Genomic DNA, 24,600 nt, shown 5'->3' with positions numbered 1-24,600 from the left:
AAAAAGAGCATCAAAACCGGGCAGATCATGAGAAACAAAAACTGTTTATTTTGCCGATCGTTATAAATAGGCCCCTCGCTCATTTCACTCTATTTCCATGGAAGTGCTGTTGTGATTATTGTTGCGACAACAAACCTCTATAGCATAAAAAAACAAAAACAAAATAAAATAAACCGGATTCCCTACGAGTCCCTCTCCTCCAGTGTCATCATAACATGTATAGATCAGAGAGCGCCGGTCTGGAAACGCCTCCAACCCCCCCACCATCCCCCCCCCCCCCCTCCGGCTACTGGCGGACTACAAGTCCCAGCGTGGCACCCTGACCTACATCGTACACAACGTAAAAAAAAAAAAAAAATCGCTGTTATCTAAAAAGAGTGAAGAGAGATTCGGCCCGCTCTCCCCTCCGCCGATCACCCGCAACGCCGGACGGGGACAGTGCTAATAAGGACGCTCTTTCACCTACGGGACCCATGGGGGGTGGGGAGGGAGGGAGGGGGGGGGGGGTTTGAGCTGCAGTGTACACTAATTACCACCCCCCCCCCCCACCAGATGCTCAGGGCGTGGTGCAACATAAAGCTTCATTAACAGATAACAAGCTGCGTCTAACCCCCCCCCCCCGGAGGATTTCCGAGGTTATAAACAGGGAGTAACTAATAAGACCCCGGGGATTCGGCTTCTCCTCCCCTATTCCCACACACACACACATCCAAAGATACGGTGACGGCACCCCCTCCCCCCCCCCCCCACAGCGTCACCTAGAACATAAGGCACTCTCGGGAAACCTCCCCGCTACCAGGGAACTCGGGACACGTCTCAAGCACGCAAAAAACTATAAAAAAAAAAAAAAACACGAATGCAAAAACCACAGTGACAAAATAATAATAATAAAAAAAAAAAAAAAAAGAAAGTTCAGCTATTCCCTACCACCCGTCCAACACACAACGCAGAACTCGTCAGGGGGGCCCAGATAACACCAGACGGGGGGGGGGGGGGGGGGGGGATGGGCGGGAAAAACAATAATAATAAAAAAAAAAATACACTTTATATCTGTCCAGCAGCAAAAGGACTGGGAGGACTCCGCTGTGTTCATAGAAAAGGAACCTGATCTGTCACTAAATGATTGTGGAGGAAGTTACGGGACCACACTCCCTACTGCTGTGCCGGCTGTACCCCACCCCCCACTCCACCACCGGGGGGGGGGGCACCGAAATTATAAGAGACCCTCCCCCCTGATAAAAAGGTTTCCCTGTAAAGAACAGATCCCTGTCTTGTCTCTGATGACCAATCAGATTGTACAATCTGGCAGTATGACTCTGCAATCTCCTTTAAGATTTACCATAAACTATGTAATAGGAGGACAAGCCTAAAACAAGCCATTCGATATAAAACCAGAAATCTAGTAGACCGTAGATCGAAAAAGGTGATTGTTACAATCAGATTGCGTAGTCAGCCCTAGGCCTGGCAATACACACTGCAATCTGATTGTACAATCAGGCTGTATAGTGTATGGCCCGTCCAAGGCCGACTGAACCATCTCCTTTAAGAGTTACCATATACTATGTAATAAAAGGACAAACCTAAAAGAAGCCATTGAATATAAAACCAAATAAATCAGACCCTTGTACAATCAGATTGTATAGTCAGCCTTACGGCTAGCTATATACACACTCTAATCTGATTGTACAATCGGCCTGTACAGTGTATGGCCAGCCCAAGGCTGACTGTACAATCTCGTTTGAATCTACCATAAACTTTGTAATACGATGACAAGCCTAGAACAAGATCCCAAAATCAGGCCCAAAAAAGGAGATTGTACAAATCAGATTGCATAGTCAGCCTGGCTACACATTATACAACTTTTTTTTTTTTCAATTTCTTCCAGATTTACCGTCAACCATGTAGTACAAGGGCCTGCCTTGATTGCAAACAGATTGAAAGTGTTTAGGTCTGACCTCATATTATATGGTTTTGGTATATCTAAAAAGGAAAATTGCACAAGAACATTATATAATGTGTAGCCAAGCTCATACACACTGCAATCTGATGTCCAACCTGGGCTTGTATAGTGTATGGCCAGGCCATACAATTTTCGATTTACCATCAACTATGTAATACGAGGGCCTGCCTGGGATTGCATACAAGCTGAAAGAGTTCAGGTCTGACCTCCTATTCTTTGGTTTTGGGAAAATCTGAAGGGAAAAAAAAAAAAAAAAAAATCGTATAATATATGGCTGACTGTACAATCTTCCTTTAGATTTACCATAAACTATGTAATAGAAGGATAAACCTAAAACAAGCCATTCGATATAGAACCAAAATCAGCCCCCTTGTACTACAGGAGGTAGATCCAAAAGAAGATTGTACAATCAGATTGCATATAGTCAGCCCTAGGCTGGCCACACATACAATTTTCCTTTCCAATCGCCTTCCACTATATCAAGGGGTCTCAAACTGGCGGCCCTCCAGCTGTTGTGAAACTACAAGTCCCAGGAGGCATTGCAAGGCTGACAGTCACGAGCCTGACTTCCTCCCACAGGCAGAGGGATGATGGGACTTGTAGTTTCGCAACAGCTGGAGGGCCGCCAGTTTGACCCCCCCGATCTATGCAATACGAGGGCCGGCTTGATTACATACAAATTGAAAGCGTTTAGGTCTGACCTCATATTATACAGTTTCGGTAAAGCTAAAAAGGAAAAAAAAAAATAAAAAATAAAAATTGTGCAATGTATGGCCAAGCCCAAGGATGACTGTACAATCTCCTTTAGCATGACCATAAACTATGTAATAGAAGGACAAACCTAGAGCTGCACGATTCTGGGCAAAAATGAGAATCACGATTTTTTTTTTTTTTTTTTAAAAAGATCACGATTCTCACGGTGTAAAATCTTTCACATTATACAAAAAATATTGGGCTTACTGTTTTTTTTTTTTTCATTAAAGTGAAATTTTTTTTCACAAAAAATTGCATCTGAACGACTGCGCTGCGCGAATACAATGCGACATAAACTATTGCAACAACCACCATTTTATTCTCTAGGGTCTCTACTAAAGAAAAAAAATTTATATATATATAATTTTTTTCGTTAGTAGAGACCCTAGAGGATAAAATGGTGGTTGTTGCAATATTTTATGTCGCATTGTATTCGCGCAGCGCAGTCGTTCAGAGATTATATATACAATGTTTGGGGGTTCTAAGTAATTTTCTAGCAAAAAAAAATGATTTTAACTTGTAAACAAGAAATCTCAGAAGAAGGTTTAGTGTTTTAAGTGGTTAAACTTCCCTCATTTACACACCGAAGTTTATTCCTTTGATCTAAAGGAGAAATCGTTACAATGTTTATACTTAAGTTCCACTTAAAGAATGATGTGATTCTTGACAGATTGCCGCTTTTTTTTCCCTTTTTTTTGAAGGCAGAGCAAAGAGAATTCTCTGCATAGAAAGAATCGTGAAATACTTTGTAAAGATCGCAACGGGGGGGGGGGGGGGACGACAACAAAAAAAACGCGATAATGATTCTTAACGATTAATCGTGCAGCTCTAGACAAACCTAAAACAAGCCATTCGATGTAGAACCGAAAATCAGGCCTTTATACTACGGAGCTCTAAAAAGGAGATTGTACAGATCGCATAGCCGGCCTCATCCTGGCCATACAACCTGCAATCTGATTGTACAATCGGGCTGTATAGCAGTGTATGGCCAGCCCGAGGCTGACTGTACAATCGCCATTAGATTTACCATAAACCATGCAAGAGGAGGACAAGCCTAAAACAAGCCACTCGACATAAAACCAGAAATTAGGCCCTTATACTACAGTGGTAGATCCAAAAAAAAAAAAAAGGAGATGGTACAATCAGATTGCATAGTTAGCCCTAAGCCCGGCCCTACACCCTGCAATCCAATTGTACAATCTCATTTTACATTTAACAAAACTATGGAGAGGTCAAACCGATACAATTCAATCAATTTCGATGCAAATTGCACAGGTCCCTTATATTACAGAGCTGATGGTAGATCTAAAGAGGAGACTGTACAAAAATCAGATTGCATAGTCAGCTTTAGCGTGGCCATACACACTGCAATCTGATTGTACAATCTGGCTGTATAGTGTATGGCCAGCCCCAGGATGACCATACAATCTGCTTTAGATTCACCGATATAGAACAAACCTAAAAAACAAGCCATTCAAAATAGAACTAAAATCAGGAACTTGTACTACAGAGTTGACGGTAGATCTAAAAAGGCGACTGTACAGATTGCATAGTCAGCCAGCCTAGCCATACACGCCGCAATCCGATTTTGGTAAACGTACATGAGATTGTACAATCGTATTGCAGCGTGTATGGCTAGGCTAGGGCTGACTATGCAATCTGATTGTACAATCTCACGTACAGTTACCAAAATCTATGGAGGTCAAACCTGTGCAAATGCCCTTCTAAAACATACTCGATGGTAAATCCAAGAAAGGAGACTATGCAATCTGATTAAACAGTCAGCCTTCGTCTGGCCATACACAGCAAAATCCGATTTACCAAAACTATCAGGACAAAATTATACAAATTCAATCATTTTTTTATGCAAATGCCCTTCTAATACATACTTGACAGTAGATCACAAAGAGGATTGTACAACTGTCGTTTAAAATTTACCAACATTTATGTAATACGAGGACAAACCTATACAATCCAATCCATTTCTATGCAAAAACGTACAGGCCCTGATAACACATAGCTGATGACAGATCGAAAAGGAGGATCGTACAATCAGGATTGTATAGCATAAGACAGGCCATATATTCTGCAATCTGATTATGCAATCTCATTTACTAAAAACGACATGAGGTCAAACCTATACAATCCAACCAGTTTCTATGCAAATGCCCTTATAATACATACTTGGTGGTAAATCGAAAAACGAAACTGTACCATCAGATTGCATAGCCAGCCTTAGTCTGGCCACACACATTGCAATTTCAGTTACAATTTTTAACCAAAACTTTGAAGGAAAAGCCTATACAATCCAATCAATGTCTAGACAAAATGCCCTTATAATACATGCTTTAGGGTAGATCAAAAAAAGATAGATTGTACAATCTCCTTTTGGATCTACCATCAAGTATGTAGTAGAAGGGCATCTGCATAGAAATTGTGAACTGTGTAGGTTTGGCCCTCATATTACATAATTTTGGTAAATTTTAAATGAGAGGGACAACCTATACAGTTCACGATTTCTATACAAATGCCCTTATACTACATACTTGATGGTAGATCCAAAAGGAGATTGTACAATCGGATTCACGGGGTGCTCAGCCTGAAGCCCCCCAGCTGTTGTGGAACTACAAGTCCCATGAGGCATTGCAAGACTGGCAGGTACAAGCATGACTCCCTCAGGCAGAGGCATGATGGGACTTGTAGTTCTGCATCAGCTGGAGGGGGGGGGGGGGCGCAGGTTGAGCGTATGGCCAGCACGGGACTGACCGTACACTATACAATCTGATTGTACAATTTACCAAAACAAAAAAAAAAAAATGTATGTAATTGGATGACAAACCTAAACAAACCATTCAATATATATATATATATATATATATATAAAATCACATCAGTCGGGCCCCTGTACTACATGGTATATCTAAACAATCTGATTGTATAGCGTATGGTCAAACCTTGGGCTGGCCATACATTATACAAAATTTTCCTTTTGAGATTTACCAAAAAAACATATAATAGGAGGTCAGACCTAAAAACACGTGTATGGAGTCAGGCAGGCCCCTTTGCACTACGTAGTTTAAGGTAAATCACAAGAAAATTGTATAGTGTATGGGCAGCTTTAGAGAGTTACGGCACTCAAAGAATCTAGTTTTTCCCTCTGCAAACTTCACCATCACTATACTGTATCATCCAGGTGTGTCAGGTGCCTGGTTCCCCCACCTCGCATTGGTTCGATCTGCCCACCACTACACATCAGTAGGGCTGGTGGATCAAACCAATGAGCTCAGATGGGGGAACCAGGCACCTAACACCTGGATGATAAAGTATAGTGATGCTTAGGACTCTTCTGGTGCCATAGCCCTCTGTGGTTCCTCATCCACTGCCCCCCCCCCGAGATCACTGCAGGCGAGCGATTTCGGGGGGGGCGGTGGATGGAACCACACATCGCTCAGCAAGGAGGTCTAAGCATTTGATAAGGAAGTGCCAAGGTGCTGCACCTACATCCACCAGCCCCTACATCACTACTAGTAAAATTTAGGAGCCTGTGGAGTGTACCACAGTGCTCAGAGGGGGAGAAACTCTTCTAGCTCTTTGTGGTCCCCCTCCCCAGGTCACAGGAGAAGTAGTGATTTAGGAGCTGGCGGACTGAACCACATCACTCGGGGGGGGGGGGATCAGGCACCCAACACATCTGAAAAGGATGTCTGATGCTAAAGATTCAAGTGCTGTAGCTCGTCGGCCAGCCCCGAGGTCATTGCAGGCGAATGATTTAGGGGCCGGTGGACTGAACCAAAAGCACTCAGTAGGGGAGACCAGATGCTGGACACAACTTTGTAGCAAAGATCGGAGGACAGGAAGATACAAACTGTTCTTTACAGGGGTCACCAGTGACAGTGTGGCCCTATGTGAGCAGAGCCAGGGGCCCCTCCGGGGGGGGGTGGGGGGGGGGTTGGGTACAGCAGCGAAGCACACTGCTCAGATACAACTCTAAGAGAAGGACAGACTGGGTAGGAGGCAGTCTATAGCAGGATCATCAGGCGTTATCTTTTACCAGCACAATAATCATGTTCTCTTCTAGCTTGCCCACCACCCGCTGGGCGCTCTGCTGGTACAACTGGTGAAAGTCGCTGGGGGGGAAAGCGTACAACATGCCGGTGGGGTCTCTGCCCTTGCCGCTGCCGCCCACGGGCAGGCTGATGACTCCGGCCGCCTGCTTTTGTTTTAGGTAGGAGACCAGGTTCCTGAGCAGGCGCCGCTGTAGGCTGGGCTCCTCGGGGAGCACCCCCTCGTTCTGCGGGGCCTGGATGGCCACCAGTACTGCGAATCCCCCGGGGGCGCCCCCCTGCCTGACGCGGCGGGTCACCTCCTCCAGTTTGGGCTGGTCCAGCCGCAGCCGCTGGGCGATTTTGAGCTGAGTCAGGCTGCCCCCTCCGGGCACGGAGCGGTCTCTCAGTAGGGCGCTGGGCACGTCGCGGTCGCCTTCCAGGAAGTGAATGTAGGTGGGGAAACAGCTGTTTTTCAGTACCAGGTGACCGCACCAGACGGGCGGCAGCGTCCGTCCCTTCTCCACCCCCGGGGACACTCTTTCCGCCGGGGGCTCGGGAGGGCGGGGGTGGTGGTTTCTCCTGGGTTGGGGTGGCTCGGGGGTGGGTGGGCGGGGCTTGTCTGGCGGTGGGGGGCGGTGGTTGTGTTGCGGGGAAGGGGTGGAGCTGACCTCCCTCTCAGCGGGTTCCCTCCTGGGGCGGTCAGGGCTGCGCTCCACCCTGCGGCCTCTTTCCCCGGACAAGCTGCGTCGTCGCCGCCTCTCCTCTCGGTTCTTTGAGCTGCTGCTGTTGCCGCCGCCTCCTCCTCCGCGGTCCCCGCTGCGGCTGCGGGCGACCCGGGCGGCGCTGCGCTTTTCAGAGTTTAGCCAGCCCGCCTCCACGAAGGGCCTCTCCCGGTCGGAGTACAGGAGGTGCGGGGGAGTCCTGTCCCTCACCCGCAGGTCGGGCTCCAGCACCGCGCGGTGGCGGCCATAGACCTCGGACTGGAGCAGTTCGTAGGAGAGGGGGAGCGGGTAAGGGGCGGCCTGGAGCGGGGCGTAGCGGGACGCGGCGGCGGCGGCCTCCTCCGGCGTCACCTTGGCAAAGTCCACGCGCAGCCGCCGGTCCCCGAGCTGGAAGCCCCTCATCTGGGTGCAGGCCGCTTGGGCGGCGTCCAGGCTCTCGTACTGGATGTAGGCGAAGCTGTCGCCCTTGACGTAGTCCACCGTGCGGATGCTGCCGAAGCGGTCGAACTCCCGGGCCAGGGCGGCGATGGAGGTGCTGGGCCCCAGTCCGCCCACCCACAGCCGGGTGCTGGGGTTGGGCTTGCCATAGCCGATCTTCATGTAGTTGCGGCCTAGCAGGCGGCCGCTCATGGCCAGCTTGGCCCGGTGGGCCATGTCCAGGTTCTGGAACTTCAGGAAGGCGTAGGCGGCGCCCTGGTTTCGGGCCGGCCGCTTGATCACCACCTCCTCGATGGGGCCGTACTTGTCGAAGGCCCGCCGCAGGTCCGCCTCCGTCACCGCGTGGTCCAGGTTGCCGATGAAGAGGTTGCGGGTGGCCCGGTGGTCGTCCTCGGGGGCCAGCTGCTCGTCGTCGTTGGCCGCGCTGCTGGCGGCGGCCGCCGCCGCGCTGGGGAGGCGGTAGTTGGCTCCTCCTCCTCCGCTGCCACCGCCCCTCACCCGCTCCTCGTAAAGTTTGTAGTAGGTGTCCGCCGAGGAGGCGGGGGGCAGCAGCAGGTGGCGGGGCGAGGTGGGCAGCGCGGTCAGCGGCAGGGGGCTGGGCTCGGGGCGGCGGACGCTCTGCTGCGTGAAGACGGGCTCCACCCTCAGCGGCCGGTCATAGAGCAGCGGGCGCAGCTTGGCGTGCCGGGCCTGGCGGGCGTCCGCGGGCCGGCGGAAGTTGATGTAGGCCACCCGGCCCAGGTCCGGCGTGTGCGACAGCTTGACACTGATGTCCCCGAAGCGTTGGAAGTGCCGGAACAGCCAGTCCTCCAGGAGGGGCTCGGGGAGGGCCGAGCCCAGGTTACTGACCAGCAAAGTCTTGTACTCGGGGCTGTCCGGGAGCAGCAGCGGCCTCGGGGGTGGCGGGTCCCGGGCCCGACGTGGTGACGAGGCCTGGCCGGCCCTCTCCCTCCTCCCCGAACTCTTGTGGGCCTCCTCCCGCCTCTCCCGGGCCCTCTTGGCGCGGCCGGGGCTCGACTCCCCCCGCTCGCTCTGCCGCTTCATGTTGCTGGCGCTGGGTGCGGGGGAGGGCGCGCTCACACCGCCGCCATCTTCCACAATGACTGCGAGCGAGGGCGGGCGTGCGCGTCATCGGACAGCGCCGAGGGGGAAGAGGGGGGGGGTGGTGGGGGAGAAAGGGCGGAGGGGGCACGTGACCGGCCGGCGGAAGCGCTGATTGGCCCGAGGAAGGCGCCTCTTCCCACTAGTGACGTCAAAGCGCGGCCTCCATGGCAACTCCAGGAAAGGAGAGGGCGGGAGGGGCCGGCCATCTTGCCGGAGACCGGCGTGCGCGGCTAAAAGTGGGAGACCGCAAAATGGCCGCTGGCCTCTTTTTGGAAATAAATAATAAAAAAAAAAAGTTAATTGCCAGGCTGTGCGAGTTAAATAAGAACTACACCCTTATCTAAACCTCCCAAAAATAATAAACATACATAAAACTTGTCCCTGCCTTAAAATAAATACTACAACGTGGAGTAGGGTTGCCACCTCATCCCTTTAAACCTGAACACATATGAATTACAAGGGTTCTGAGGCTGATTAAAGTGGTAATTAAACGCACTTATGTGAGGTGCCTTATCTGCATTAAATTAGCCACAGAACCCGTGTAATTCATATGTGTTCAGGTTTAAAGGGATGAGGTTGCAACCCTAACATGGAGTCCAGAAATGGCTTCCTTAAAGTGGTAGTAAAGCCGCTTTTTCATCTTGTACCTACAAGTGAACCTGTAATATGGCTTATCTGTAGGTACAGTGCACAGTCCCTTAACTTACGGTGATGGTCCAGGGGTTAGAGTTGTCACCTCATCCCTTTAAACCCAAACACATATGAATTACACAGGTTCTGAGGCTGATTAAATGCAGATGAGGCACCAAGTGAGTTTAATTACCACCGTAATCAGCCACAGAACCTGTGTAATTAATATGTGTTCGGGTTTAAAGGTATGAGGTGGCAGCCCTATCCAGGGTTCTATCAGATTAGCGAAACGGAAGTGACGTTCTGTTAGCTGTGCGTGCGTTCCACGGGTTCGCTGATCTGACAGAGCAGCGGACATCTTACTACACCCAACTACGGCTCGAATTTGGAGTCATTTTAGCAATAAAGTGAGCGTATATACTATCACTAGATCAGTGATAATTTCTTCAAAGGTGATGAGAATGAAAACACCCCAAGGAAATTTGACCAAAGTAGAAGTGCCTCCACCACAGCAAACACTGCCACTTACCAGATGATATTGGTCCCTTAATTACAGGGGACCGCAATCAGCAGATGACTCTTACCCCAGCCCGGGATCATTAAGAAGTGTACCGGACTCTTTAATCCCAATAGTGATGGTCCCCACACAAAATCGAATCAAGCCCAGCAGCAGAATCCACATAAAATGATAAAGGCTCGCAATAGTGTAAAAAACCTTTAACATTTATTCCATTAAAAAGAAAGACAAATGCGCACTTACATTGAGGTAGATATAAAACAGCATGTAAAGGAATCGAGCTGGCCAGCCTTGAATAAGCCCGTAGCTTCCGGAACTACAGCGCAAAGCGGTGATATCAGTACATTGCTTCCCCTCCCTACGCGTTTCGTCACTAACAGGATGTCGTGACGTCGTGGCCCTGTGACGACGTCCTGTTAGTGATAAAACACGTAGGGAGGAGGAGCGCCGTACTAACGTCACCACGATCAGAGCTATAAAAATGCACTGATTACTGTGTAAATGACACTGGCAGGGAAGGGGTTAACAGCAGGGGCGATCGTACATCGAGTCCACCGGATAGGGTTGACACCTCATACCTTTAAACCCGAACACATATGAATTACACGGGTTCTGAGGCTAATTTAAGCCAGATAAGGCACCAAGTGAGTTTAATTATCACCTCAATCAGCCACAGAGCCTGTGTAATTAATATGTGTTCAGTTTTAAAGGGATGAGGTGGCAACCCTACCTCGGGACCCGCTGATTGGCTCCCCTGCTAGCGAATGGGCATGCGGACTCCCCCCCTCCCACCGCCATCCGGTGCTTCTCCGGTCTCTCCCGTGTCATCGGGGGCCCGGAGAAAGAATCGGCCGGGGCTGGATGACAACGATAGAGATTTCCTGTGACCAGATGGTCACCAGTCATCTCTATGACCGTCAGAGGCTCGGGCGCAACGTTATGACGTCACGCCTGGGTTCCCGGAAGTAAACAAAGCCGCGATCGCAGCTGTCAGCATGAGATCGGTGAATTTTATTTCTCGATCTCTTGTTTTCCAGCCTGGAGGAGAGATGTGGGGTCTTATAGACCCCGCATCTCTCCATAAAGAGGACCTGTCAAAATAGATTCCTACTACAAGGGATGTTTACATTCCTTTTAATAGGAATAAAAGTGATCAAAAAAAAAAAATGTAAAAAAAAGTGTAAAAATATAAAAAAATTTAAGTAAAATAAAAAAAAATAAAAAAAAAAAAAAAAAAATAAAAAGATTTAAAACGCCCCTGTTCCCTGTAGCTCGCGCTCAGAAGCAAACGCACACGCAAGCCCCGCCCACATATGCAAACGCCATTCAAACCACACATGTGAGGTATCGCCGCGTGCGTTAGGGCGTGTGCAACAATTCTAGCACTAGACCTCCTCTGTAACTCTAAACTGGTAACCTGTAAAAATTTTCAAAGCGTCGCCTATGGAGATTTTTAGGTACCGAAGTTTGGCACCATTCCATGAGTGTGCGCAATTTTAAAGCGTGACATGTTAGGTATCTACTTACTCGGCGTAACATCATCTTTTCCATTATACAAAAAAATTGGACTAACTTTACCGTTTTGTTATTTTTTAATTCATGAAACAGTTTTTTTTTTTCCAAAAAAAAGGCGTTTGAAAAATTATTGCGCAAATACCATGCTAGATAAAAAGTTGCAATGACCGCCATTTTATTCCCTAGGGTGTCTGCTAAAAAACATATATAATGTTTGGGGGTTCTGAGTAATTTTCTAGCACAAAAATGATGATTTTTACATGTAGGAGAGAAGTGCCAGAATAGGCACGGTATGGAAGTGGTTAAAGGGATAGTTCACCTTTACCACAAAACTGCCTAGACCAGTGATGGCGAACCTTGGCACCCCAGAGGTTTTGGAACTACGTTTCCCATAATGCTCAACTATACTGCAGAGTGCATGAGCATCATGGGAAATGTAGTTCCAAAACATCTGGAGTGCCAAGGCTCGCCATCACTGGCCTAGGCAGATAAGGGGCTTCTGTAGATAAAAACAAGCTCCGCAGCTTTGACTACAGTTGAGTAAATAAAGCCCTTGCTATAGGCGTAGGCCATTTACGTACCTTATGAAGCCTGACTGGAATACTTTCAGGACGTTGCTAAGTACTCCCAGGACGTTGCTAAGTGAGGCCTAGTCATTACTGCTCACCTCCACCAGTACAGTACCTCTCCTCTCCCATCTGTGTGTGTTTAGGGGAGGGGGGATTGTTAATGTTGGCTTTGAGCAGCATGAAATAGAGTGTAATGATGCGTACACACGGTTGGACTTTTCGACCAGACTTGTCTGACAGACGCCGGCGAACAATCCGATCGTGTGTGGGCTTCACCGGACCTTCAGCGGACTTTTCCAGTCGCAAATCTGACGGACTTTAGATTTGGAACATGCTTCAAATCTTTACGTCGTAACTCCGCCGGACCCAGAAATCCACTCGTCTGTATGCTAGTCCGACAGACAAAAACCGACGCTAGGGCAGCTATTGGCTACTGGCTATCAACTTCCTTATTTTAGTCCGGTGTACATCATCACGTTCGTTAGAAAGTCCGTCGAAAGTCTGTCGGACGGGCTGTCGGACTTTTGTAGCTGAAAAGTCCAACCATGTGTACGCGGCATAACAGACACTCTCAACTTACACAGCTGCAGCCAGCAAACCTGCTGGGAAACCATAGTCCAGTCTGAATAATGTGTCCCGGTTTCAGGTAGTCAGAAACCTGGACGCATGATTCCAAACCCGAACTGTCCGGGTGAATCCCGGACAGGTGGCAACCCTATTCATAAGGTATGTCAATGGCCTACACTTATAGCAAGGGTATTAATCATTTTTAGTCAGAGCTACACAGTTTGTTTTTATCTACAAACACCCCTTACCTGCATAGGCAAGTTTTTTGTTCCCTGTGTCACCTTCATTACTGTCCTCTCAGTTCCCTGCGTGTCACCTTTATTAGTGTCCCCTCAGTTCCCTGTGTGTCACCTTCATTACTCTCCCCTCAGTTCCCTGTGTGTCATTTTTATTAGTTTCCCCTCAGTTCCCTATTTGTCACCTTCATTGCTATTCCCTCACTTCTCTGTGTCACCTTAATTACTGTCTCCCAGCTTCCTGTGTCACCTTCATTACTGTTCCCTCAGTTCCCTGTGTCACCTTCATTATTGTCCCCTCAGTTCCCTGTGTCACCTTCATTACTGTCCCCTCAGTTCCCCGTGTCACCTTCATTACTGTCACCTCAGTTCCCTGTGTCACCTTCATTACTGTCCCCCAGCTTCCTGTGTCACCTTCATTACTGTCCCCTCAGATCCCTGTGTCACCTTCATTACTCTCCCCTCAGTCCCCTGTGTCACCTTCATTACTGTCCCCTCAGATCCCTGTGTCACCTTCATTACTCTCCCCTCAGTCCCCTGTGTCACCTTCATTACTGTCCCCTCAGTTCCCTGTGTCACCTTCATTACTGTCCCTCAGTTCCCTGTGTCACCTTCATTACTGTCCCCTCAGTTCCCTGTGTCACCTTCATTACTGTCCCCTAGCTTCCTGTGTCACCTTCATTACTGTCCCCTCAGTTCCCTGTGTCACCTTCATTACTCTCCCCTCAGTCCCCTGTGTCACCTTCATTACTCTCCCCTCAGTCCCCTGTGTGTCACCTTCATTACTCTCCCCTCAGTCCCCTGTGTCACCTTCAATACTGTCCCCTCAGTTTCCTGTGTCACCTTCATTACTCTCCCCTCAGTTCCCTGTGTGTCACCTTCATTACTGTCCCCTCAGTTCCCTGTGTGTCACCTTCATTACTCTCCCCTCAGTTCCCTGTGTGTCACCTTCATTACTCTCCCCTCAGTTCCCTGTGTGTCGCCTTCATTACTGTCCCCTCAGTTCCCTGCATGTCACCTTTATTAGTGTCCCCTCAGTTCCCTGTGTGTAACCTTCATTACTCTCCCCTCAGTTCCCTGTGTGTTGCCTTCATTAGTGTCTTCTCAGTTCCCCGTGTGTCATTTTTATTAGTTTCCCCTCAGTTCCCTATTTGTCACCTTCATTGCTATTCCCTCACTTCTCTGTGTCACCTTAATTACTGTCCCCCAGCTTCCTGTGTCACCTTCATTACTGTCCCCTCAGTTCCCTGTATCACCTTCATTACTGTCCCCCATTTTCTGGTGCCATCTTTTCAAACTTGCATTACCCATAAATCCTGCATTTATTCCGCGGTCAGGTGACCACACAGGCTTTCCCTTCCGGTTTTCATTATGCGCAGGGGGCGTAGAAAGGTTGTCTGAAGCATGATGTACATTCCCTGTCTACAATGGTTGCATTCTGCAGTGTTACCCACACTAGTACAGGCTGCTGGTTCTGATAACGAGGATCTCGCTGGGCAGGGAGTGTGCCAACCAGGCTGACTGCGGGGCTACAAGCACGGCGTGCGTCCGTCAGAATGCTGGAGGAATTGAAGAGAACTGGCAGGTATTTTCCCTTGTATGTATTTACATAAAGTAACGATAGACAGTTTTGGGCGTCACTCACAGGGCTGCTGTTAGAAACCACAGGGCCCCCATACAGCCAATGCTTCAGTTATGAATGAACACAGTGAGTGATTGGTACCGATCACTCCTTGTGTTCATTTAGGAAAGGAAGAGGCTGGTAAATCAGAGGCCTGATAGCTGAGGGAGTGCATCCACGGGGGGAACTTTACTGCCAAGTATCCCCTCTTAAGCCGTCACTTCCTCTTCTTACACAGGGTAAGTTCTCTCCTACGTAGAGGAAGGTTTTGTTGTTTTTGATGCTTTGAAACTAGAAATCTGGTTTTGATTTCTCCTTTTATCATCACACAGCACAAGAAACATTTGGCTTTTAAGCAACATTTTTTTGGATCTTTTTGGATTTATTTGAATCTGGCCGTCCTGTAGAGGATTTATGAGGGGCTTCACTTGCAGATTTTAGGAAACTCCCCCCCCCCCCCCCCCTTCTTGAGACCATGGGGAATGTATCTACTAGTTAAACTATGAATTAAGAAGTAAGTTATTACGCATTTATGAATTACATTGATATATAGACGAAATGTGATGTGCGTTTAGGTTATGTATAAACTGAAGGAATCTTTTTGATCTTTTATAGACACTGATACAATATATCCCTGATGAAGATTGTAAAATGTATTACATTTGAAACGCGTTGGATGAACTGCCTTTTTCGCTACCACCAGTTGTATCTGGGGGGGTCCCTGAAAACCTTTGCGGATAGCATCATTGCTCTTCTTCATGACATATGGTTTTAACATTTATGTAATGTATTATTTTCATGAATTTTTCTATGGAATTGTTTGCAAGTAATTTTTGTATTAATAAATAATAAAAAATGTTTTTATATAACTATATTTGTTTATTTGTTGCCTTAAAAAAATCCCACAACAGAGGTTTTTTACACATAGGTTTATAGGTTTCAATATACAAGGGATGATAGCAACTACATGTCCAAATACATGAGTCAATCCTTTTTCAATATTATAAAGGTGGACAATAAACCTAACCTCGCTTTTTAGACTCGTGTCCTTGGATATGGACCCTATTATGTAATTTTCACAGGCATACACCATATTCCCAGAACAATTGTTTCTGGGGAGGGGTGTTTTTCATGGTTGTGCGTTGGGTTGTTTCTCTTTTGTTTTTCAACCTTGTTTTAAAGCATTCTCTACTTTCTGGTTTTCACCTCTCTGCAGACCTAGGCATGGGGGATTTATGGGGGGGGGGGACTTATGGCCAATATTCAGAAGGGATATCAGGGGAAAGAACAAATAGCCTCAGATCTGTCATCCCTCTTTTCTAACCTAACCACCAAAACTCTTGAAAGGAAATCAGAACTGCATTGGCATGTTCAATCCCTGGAGAGATACATCGGGGAGAATATCAATCCCATTGGCTAGATAATATCACCAAGGATCTGAAAGCCAATTGGGAAATGAAACTCAATGACTGTTCAAAAAAATGTATTGTTGTTTTTACAGGATGAATATAAACAACAATAGGAAACCATGAATACGGAGATTGATTCATTATATGCTTGACTAGCTCCATTGAAAGTTCACGAGGACTATGCCAACTTAGAAAAAAAGCTTTAAGTGGAGTTCCACCCACTTTTACAACTCTCTCAGCATCCCTCACAAAACTGTGCACTGTAAACGAATTGGATATTTTTTAATTTTTTTTTCTCAGCACTTACTGTATATCTGCTGTATTCATTTTCCACTTCCTCCTCCCGGGCCGCGGCCCATGGCATCATTTCCTGTTTGAAATGCATTCTGGGAAAGGGGCGGCAACTGCCTCTGACACTGCCGTTGCTATGGAAACCTGACCTGAAACCTATTACACTGCTTGTACTGCACTGAGGAGCATGTGCGAGATCTGCAAGGATGAGATCCAGGAAGAAATACAGTCTGGCTTCAGATGCCCACACTTAAGATGGCCACGGCCTGCTGTAAGTTTATAAAATAACAAACTACTGCTATAAACTAACAAAACAGACCTTAGTTTACAGACTAACTTTACTAGAATACATTAAGCTTGTGTATTATAGGGGGATTTTTATTTAAAAAGTATAATTTCAGCCGGAACACCACTTTAACCGATTGCCGACCGCCTCACCCACATATACGTTAGCAGAAGGGCTCGTACAGGCAAAATCACGTACCTGTACGTTGCCCTTTAAGAGACGGCCAGCGGGTGCGCGCGCGCCCGCAGCAGGCTCCGTGAGTCGAGTCGCTGGTCCCGCGGACTCGATCGCCGTGGGGATACCCACAATCGCCTCACGGGGAGGAAGAACGGGGAGATGCTGATGTAAACAGCATCTCCCCGTTCCGCCTAGTGACAGTGTCACTCGATCTCTGCTCCCTGTCATCGGAGCAGAGATCAGTGACGTCACACACACAGCCCATCCCCCTGACAGTTAGTAATCACTCCCTAGTACTGATTTAACCCCTCCCCGCCCCCTAGTGGTTAACCCCTTCACTGGCAGTGTCATTTATACAATAATCAATGCATTTTTATAGCACTGATTGCTGTATAAATGACAATGGTCCCAAAAATGTGTCAAAAATGTCCGATGTGTCCGCCATAATGTCGCAGGTATGATAAAAATCGCTGATCACCGCCATTAAAAAAAAAAAAAAAATTATTAATAAAAATGCCAAAAAACTATCCCCTATTTTGTAAACGCTATAACTTTTGCGCAAACCGATCAATAATCGCTTATTGCGATTTTTTTTACCAAAAATATGTAGAAGAATACGTATCGGCCTAAACTGAGGAAAAAAATTGTTTTATTTATATATTTTTGGGGGATAGTTATTATAGCAAAAAGTAAAAAATAATGCATATTTTTCAAAATTGACGCTCTATTTTTGTTTATAGCGCAAAAAATAAAAACCACAGAGGTGATCAAATACCACCAAAAGAAAGCTTTATTTGTGGGAAAAAAAGGACATCAATTTTGTTTGGGTGCAATGTCGCACGACCGCGCAATTGTCAGTTAAAGCGATGCAGTGCCGAATCGCAAAAAGTGCTCTGGTCAGGAAGGGGGTAAATTCTTCCGGGGCTGAAGCGGTTAAACAACATTTAGAAATTTTCAGTAAGCAAATATCAATTAAAAAAGAAAAAAAGTACTAGAAAGACAAAAATGTAATTAGCGAAGGTCGAGCTGATAAATGGAACCTTGATCAAAAAATCCAAAAACAAAAATAAAAAAAAGAAGATGACAGGAAAATGTAAATAGACCAAATGACTATTCATTGGATACTCCTTCCAATTCCTCCTCCTCAGTCTCCTCCAATACTGGTCGATTCTTTGGTAAAAGAAAGGGTCCTTTTTCCGAAACAACATGAAATGGAAGGAGAGATCCAACAGTAAAGTAAAAAATCCATAACAGACTCCCAGATTGAACCAATACGAAGTGGAAGAGGTGGTGGACATGGTGGTATAAGAGGTGCACAAAGTGTTAATATGAGGGTTCCCCCCCAAATCGAGGTAGAGGAAGCACAAAAAAAAGATCTCGGAGCTATACTGAGAACTCAACGAACCCAATTAGATGATTTTTTAGAGAAGAACAATGCACCAACAGCGTTGCCACTGCCCCTGACACAATCAGGAATGGATCCCTTTCTAATCAAAGTGACCCAAGGGAAAGACTAAATGTGGTCAATTTATCTTCACATGTTCTAACACCTGCTGAACATGATGTTTTGTCTCTAGGTTTATCCTTCTGTCCCAATAGCAGTACTGATAACTTTGAGAAAATTAAAGATCTAAACCTTTTTGCCAGAAAATTATTTTTCAAAAGTTTGTATGCCAAACAAGACAGTGGGGAACCAGAAGTGGCTCCAAACTTAAAATCAGCAGATTTTAAGGCCCTTCGGGACCTAAATCTACTCTTACAGCCTCTTTGGATGGAATGTGGGATGAGGACTTGGAAAGTGAGGAAAGTGAGGAAGAGGTGGAAATTAATCCGATTAAAAAATTCAAGAGGAAGTCGCACAATTTCCCCCCTCTGAATCAAAATCCTGCCCTGGCTCTGTTTGTCAGACAAATCACTAGAGAAATAGAGAAACTGAAAGAAAATACTATTCACCAGAATCTAAATACAGAACAGAGACTAGCATTAAAATCATTAAAAAACAATGCAGAGATCCCTATCAAAGCATCAGACAAAGGAGGAAATATTGCCCTGATGGACATTATTGACTATAGAAACATGTGTCTGAGGATTCTAAAAAACACTCAATGTTATCGCAAAATCTCCCCATCACTAGTGGAGAGATATAACCAGGAATTTTATTCACTGGTGAATGGAGGCTCTAAATGAAGGAGCGATTGTAAAAGACACCTGGGATTTCATTCGAACAAAATATCCTCGCTTACCAACCCTATATGCTCTCCCAAAGATACACAAGAACTTGTACAACCCTCCAGGAAGACCGATCATTTCCGGAAATGGTTGTATCTCAGAAGGAATGAGCCAAATCATTGATCAGTATCTCAGACCTCATGTCATGGATCTACCTTCATACACGAAGGACACGATCCATCTTCTGCAAATTATAGAAGATTTGGTCATTCCCCAGTCAGCAATCTTGGTAACTGTAGATGTGGAATCGCTGTATAACATTCCTCGTGATTTAGGCATTGCAGCCATCAGTCGAGTACTTAAACAGCATGCAACCACCGATTGGAAGTTAAATCTTTTTGTTTTGCGAATGTTGGATTTCATATTGAGGCACAATGTTTTTCTTTTCAAGGGCTCCCACTACCTCCAGGTACAGGGGGTGGCTATGGGGACGTGCTGCGCACCCTCATACACCAACCTGTAGCTGGGGGAGTGGGAGAAAGATTTCTTATCAGGAGAACAGCCGTCTATGTTTATGCGCCACATTTTATTGTGGTAAAGATACATAGACGATGTCCTCATTATTTAGGACAGTCCAGAAAATATATTAAAAGAATGTTTGAAATCAATGAACCAAAATAAATGTAACCTCTTCTTTACAACGAGCTATGACTCTAAAGAGCCACATTTTATTGTGCAAAGATACATAGACATTGCTACAGTATCCTGCGGGAGGTCCATGAAGGTTTAATAAAGATTAAAGGTCAGAGGTCTGATAAGTATTGGTATGTTAAACACATCTTTGGCATATAGACAAGATTTTGGTAATAGATGAAGGATAAACTGTACCGTTTGCATGAAAGTGTATTAATGTATGATGCTTGTACATTGGAAACTATGTGAACCTGTTCAATAAACACCTTTTTGATTAAAAAAAAAAAAAAAAAGATACATAGACGATGTCCTCATTATTTGGGACGGTCCAGAAAATATATTAAAAGAATGTTTGAAATCAATGAACCAAAATAAATTTAACCTCTTCTTTACAATGAGCTATGACTCTAAGGAGCCACATTTTATTGTGGCAAAGATACATAGATGATGTCCTCATTATTTTGGGACGGTCCAGAAAATATATTAAAATGATGTTTGAAATCAATGAACCAAAATAAATGTAACCTCTTCTTTACAATGAGCTATGACTCTAAGTAGGTTAATTTCCCGTATATTAACATCCGGAAAGATCCCATTGGAGGACTTAGCAGTAAATTATTTAGGAAGGAGACTGCAGGTAACACTCTGCTACATGCAAACAGATTTCACCCGTTCTCATTAAAGAAATCCATCCCTTTTAGCCAGTTCCTCCGTATAAGAAGGAACTGTACCTCTGATGAAGATTTCCAAAAAAAATCAGATGAATTAACCACTAGATTGCTGGCTAGAGGATACACGAAATCAACCTTGAAACGGGCATTTAACCAAGTGAAGGGAACGAACAGGCGAGATCTGATCTTCAAACCGAAAAAAAGAAATAAGGAGGTTAATACTACCAGGATCATTATGAGATTCTCTAATGAACATCATGAAATAAGAAAGATCATTACTAAATACTGGCCCATCCTCACCGAGGATCCCATTTTGAAAGGCCTAGTGACAGTAAAACTTCAGATCACATACAAAAAGGCCAGATCTATCGGTAATATGGTAACACAAAGTGAGTATAAGGGAAACCTGAGAGGGTATCTTTGCAAGACTTGGGGTACTTACCCCTGTGGATCATGCTCACAATGTGCAGTTATTGGTAGGAGGACCTCACTGGCGCTGTGTAATGGGGAGACGTTCACCCTGAGGCATTTTGCCTTATGTAAAACATGGGGTGTCGTCTACCTCAATGCAGTGCCAGTGCGGTGCCTTCTATGTGGGGAAGATGAGACAAGAACTGGGAAGGCGAGTCGAAAAACATAGGCACAGTGTGCGTATGGGGAATCTATACCTACCACTGGGCAGACACGTCGCCAGAAGACACAATTACAAAGTACCACAAGTAAACTTTACAGTACTAGACAGGCTTCATGTACCTATTAGGGGTGGCGACTGGATCATGGTTCTACTCCAGCGCGAAATTCACAGGATTAGGCACCTTAGGGCCATGACCCCCCCCCCCAGGCCTCAATGAAGTAGAGAGCTTTAGACCCTTTCTTAAGGGCTTCAGCTCAGGGAAAACGGACTGAGACACAGGATTGGTCATACAAAATCATCTCCCTTGTTGTAATGCCAAGCTCGACATTTGGTGTAGGGAATTTAGGAAACCATGATAGCATATCGATTTAATATCTCATAGCTATGATTTCCCTTCTTCTCTATCCTGGCAAATTCAGGCTATGATTTCTTTCCTGTTCTCCATCCTGGTGAATCCTAGCACGTCCTCTGATTCTGTGGGAGGGTGCTATTGAAAGTATGATGCATACATATATGGGGTTTCTCTAGTTTTAATTATTATTTTTTTTATTGTGTTATGTATTATTATGTATCTCCCGCTCCATATGTAGGAAACCCTAGATCCGGTGTACCGCTAGGAAGGGTGATTTACTGCAATATGAAATTTGGTATTTATAATGGTGTATCATTCTCATGGTCTACTATGGGCAGGGAAGAGACACATATATATATATATATATATATATATATATATATATATATATATATATATATATATATATATATATATATATATATATATATATATATATATATATATGTGTGTGTGTGTGTATGGCCAGACATTCCAAGGATATGTAGGGGCCTTCTTTAGCCCACCATGGGAGGTTTTCCTATTAACCTATGAGGGCATTCTGTGCCGGTGGCTTTTGGTCTTCACACTGACCATGGGCCCCTTTATGGATTATTTTTCGATGGGGGGCACTATTTGGCCAGGTCATCATGTCGCACTCATGCGACATTTTTGCGACTTGTGACGCTCCAATTTGGTTTTCTTTCCATCGTACATGGCGTCCCCCCTTTTATCTCGAAGGGGATTAACACGCACATGGTCTTGGTTACATCCAGCCTACATGCCCATATATGTCTGTTCACCCATGCTTCCGGACAAAATCGGGGAGCTGGGAGGATCATTAGGGGCATTGTTTCACACCCGGTCTGTTTTTGCAATAGGTGAAACACTGGACGTGTTGCGTCAAGTGTGTATATGTTTTTTTCGATCGGATTATTGGATCTGCCCTGTCCCTGTGACTGCCAGCCCTTCCCGGATGTTTACAACGAGAGGGAGGTGGGTCACTACATCACGTCCGGTGTTCTGCCCAGAAAGTTCCCCTCGGCACATAAGGACCCCTGCTACACGGCGCCTGTAAGAGGGGCCCTTGCGGGCTCGCTTCGCTCGCCGCGCTTTGGGCACGGCCTCGCTTCGCTCACCACGCTTTGGGCACAGCCTCGCTTCGCTCGCCACGCTTCGGGCTCGGCACTTTTTTATTCCCCCTCTAGGTCCACTTGGACGGTGGGACTTCAACCTGGACCCAGAGCGCAGGCGCCGTGTACAGCTGATTGAAGTTTTTCAGGTTTGGCTATTTTCGGCGGCTCCTAGTCGTTCGTACTGCGCAAGCGCTGCGCCTGCACAGTACAGGGGGGTCCTTATCCGCCGGGGGAACTTTCTCGGCAAGACACCGGGATGTACTTGGTGAATCGAAGATGTGAGACCCGGACCAATCCACAGGTACGCCAGTGATGACGCGGCTCGCCTCAGCAAGTCTCGTCATCACGTTCACCACGTGGAGCGTCATCATAACGCTGGGAATAACATTGAAAAGGACGCCTGGAACGGTAAATGGCGCCATTCCCATCTTCAGCCTGATAGCTGAGGGAGTGCATCCACGGGGGGGAACTTTACTGCCAAGTATCCCCTCTTAAGCCGTCACTTCTTCTTCTTACACAGGGTAAGTTCTCTCCTACTTAGAGGAAGGTTTTGTTGTTTTTGATGTTTTTGATGCTTTGAAACTAGAAATCTGGTTTTGATTTCTCCTTTTATCATTACGCAGCACAAGAAACTTTTGGCTTTTAAGCGCCATTTTTTGGATCTTTTAGGATTTATTTGCATCTGGCCGTCCTGTAGAGGATATGAGGGACTTCACTTGCAGATTTTGGGAAACCCCCCCCCCTTCTTGAGACCATGGGGAATGTATCTACTAGTTAAACTATGAATTAAGAAGAAATTTATTACGCATTTATGAATTACATTGATATATATACGAAATGTGATGTGCGTTTAGGTTATGTATAAACTGAAGGAATCTTTTTGATCTATTATAGACAATGATACAATATATCCCTGATGAAGATTGTAAAATGTATTACATTTGAAACGCGTTGGGTGAACCGCCTTTTTCACTACCACCAGTTGTATCTGGGGGGTCCCTGAAAACCTTGCGGATAGCATCATTGCTCTTCTTCATGACATATGGTTTTAACATTTATGTAATGTATTATCTTCATTAATTTTTCTACGGAATTGTTTGCAAGTAATTTTTGTATTAATAAATAATTTCTTTTTTTTTTTTATATATAACTATATTTGTTTATTTGTTGCCTTAAAAATCCCACAACAGAGGTTTTTTACACCGAGGCTGGTAAATATGACATATTTACCGGACCCTTTCCTCACTCTCCATCTTGAAGGATCCTACTGTGTGCCTGCAGCTGCCAGCAGGAAGGAGAGGAGGGAAGCCGGAAGCACTGCAGGGGTGGGGCACACGGGGGGGGCCTGGGCAGCAGGGGGAGAACATTAGGTACACAGGAATGTTAATCAATGTGGTGGTGGGAATTAATAGAACCAATCCCCTGTATGGCTTTCTCTACAGCAACTGAAAGCCAAAAGGATGGAGAGGAGAAGAAGCCAGATTTCAGCTGCTGCAGAGAGAGACATTACCACCCCCCCATGTCATTTACTGCTTGTGTGTTCAACTGATGTTCCCAGAAGTCTGCACTAAGATACAAGTCAGATTTTTGGCATCCCCTGCAACAAAAATATCATTTTTGGTGAGATACTACCAAAGGTAAATCACGTCTAAAGGGATGCAGACCCTGCCACTTTCCTCATTAGAACCCTGCAGGGGCAGCAGCTGATTCATAATTATAAAATCACTCCCATTCACATTCACTCTACACATGGACACAGAGAAACAAACAGACAAACAGCTATGTCTTCAGAATAACAAAAGGTAGGAATCTGCAACAAAGGTTGTTATAATCTCTGCAATGTACAGAGATCACCCTGGGGGGGGGGGTTCTCAACAAAAGTAGAGTTACTCTTTAAGGTCTGGTTCAGACCTATGCAGGTTGCAGTTGATGCTCTTTCTGGGTGCATTTTGCATTTTTTCACAAGTGGGTTTGACACTTTTTTATGGGTTTTGTGTTCATTTTTTGGAAGATGTCTGTTTTCTTGCAGGAGAAACCAGCAAAAACACAGCAGAGATGAATAAAAAACTGCCAGGGCTGGGCCCAGCCCTTCCTTTTCTGGGCTGGCCGCTCAACTGTCGGCTGA

General features: G+C 45.8%; 1 protein-coding gene across 1 annotated transcript; it reads right to left on the bottom strand.

The window, feature by feature from the left end:
* Positions 1-3,481: 3,481 nt before the first annotated feature.
* Positions 3,482-9,058, bottom strand: RBM15B (RNA binding motif protein 15B). Its single transcript, XM_073591638.1, has one exon. The coding sequence runs from the start codon at positions 8,961-8,963 to the stop codon at positions 6,747-6,749; it is 2,217 nt and encodes a 738-aa protein (XP_073447739.1). The 5' UTR covers positions 8,964-9,058; the 3' UTR covers positions 3,482-6,746.
* Positions 9,059-24,600: the final 15,542 nt, after the last annotated feature.

This window comes from Aquarana catesbeiana, linkage group LG07 (genome assembly GCF_042186555.1).
Source record: "Aquarana catesbeiana isolate 2022-GZ linkage group LG07, ASM4218655v1, whole genome shotgun sequence".
Lineage (NCBI taxonomy): Eukaryota > Metazoa > Chordata > Amphibia > Anura > Ranidae > Aquarana > Aquarana catesbeiana.
Note: the sequence above shows the minus strand (reverse complement) of the source record. Positions and strands in the feature narration are given on the sequence as shown.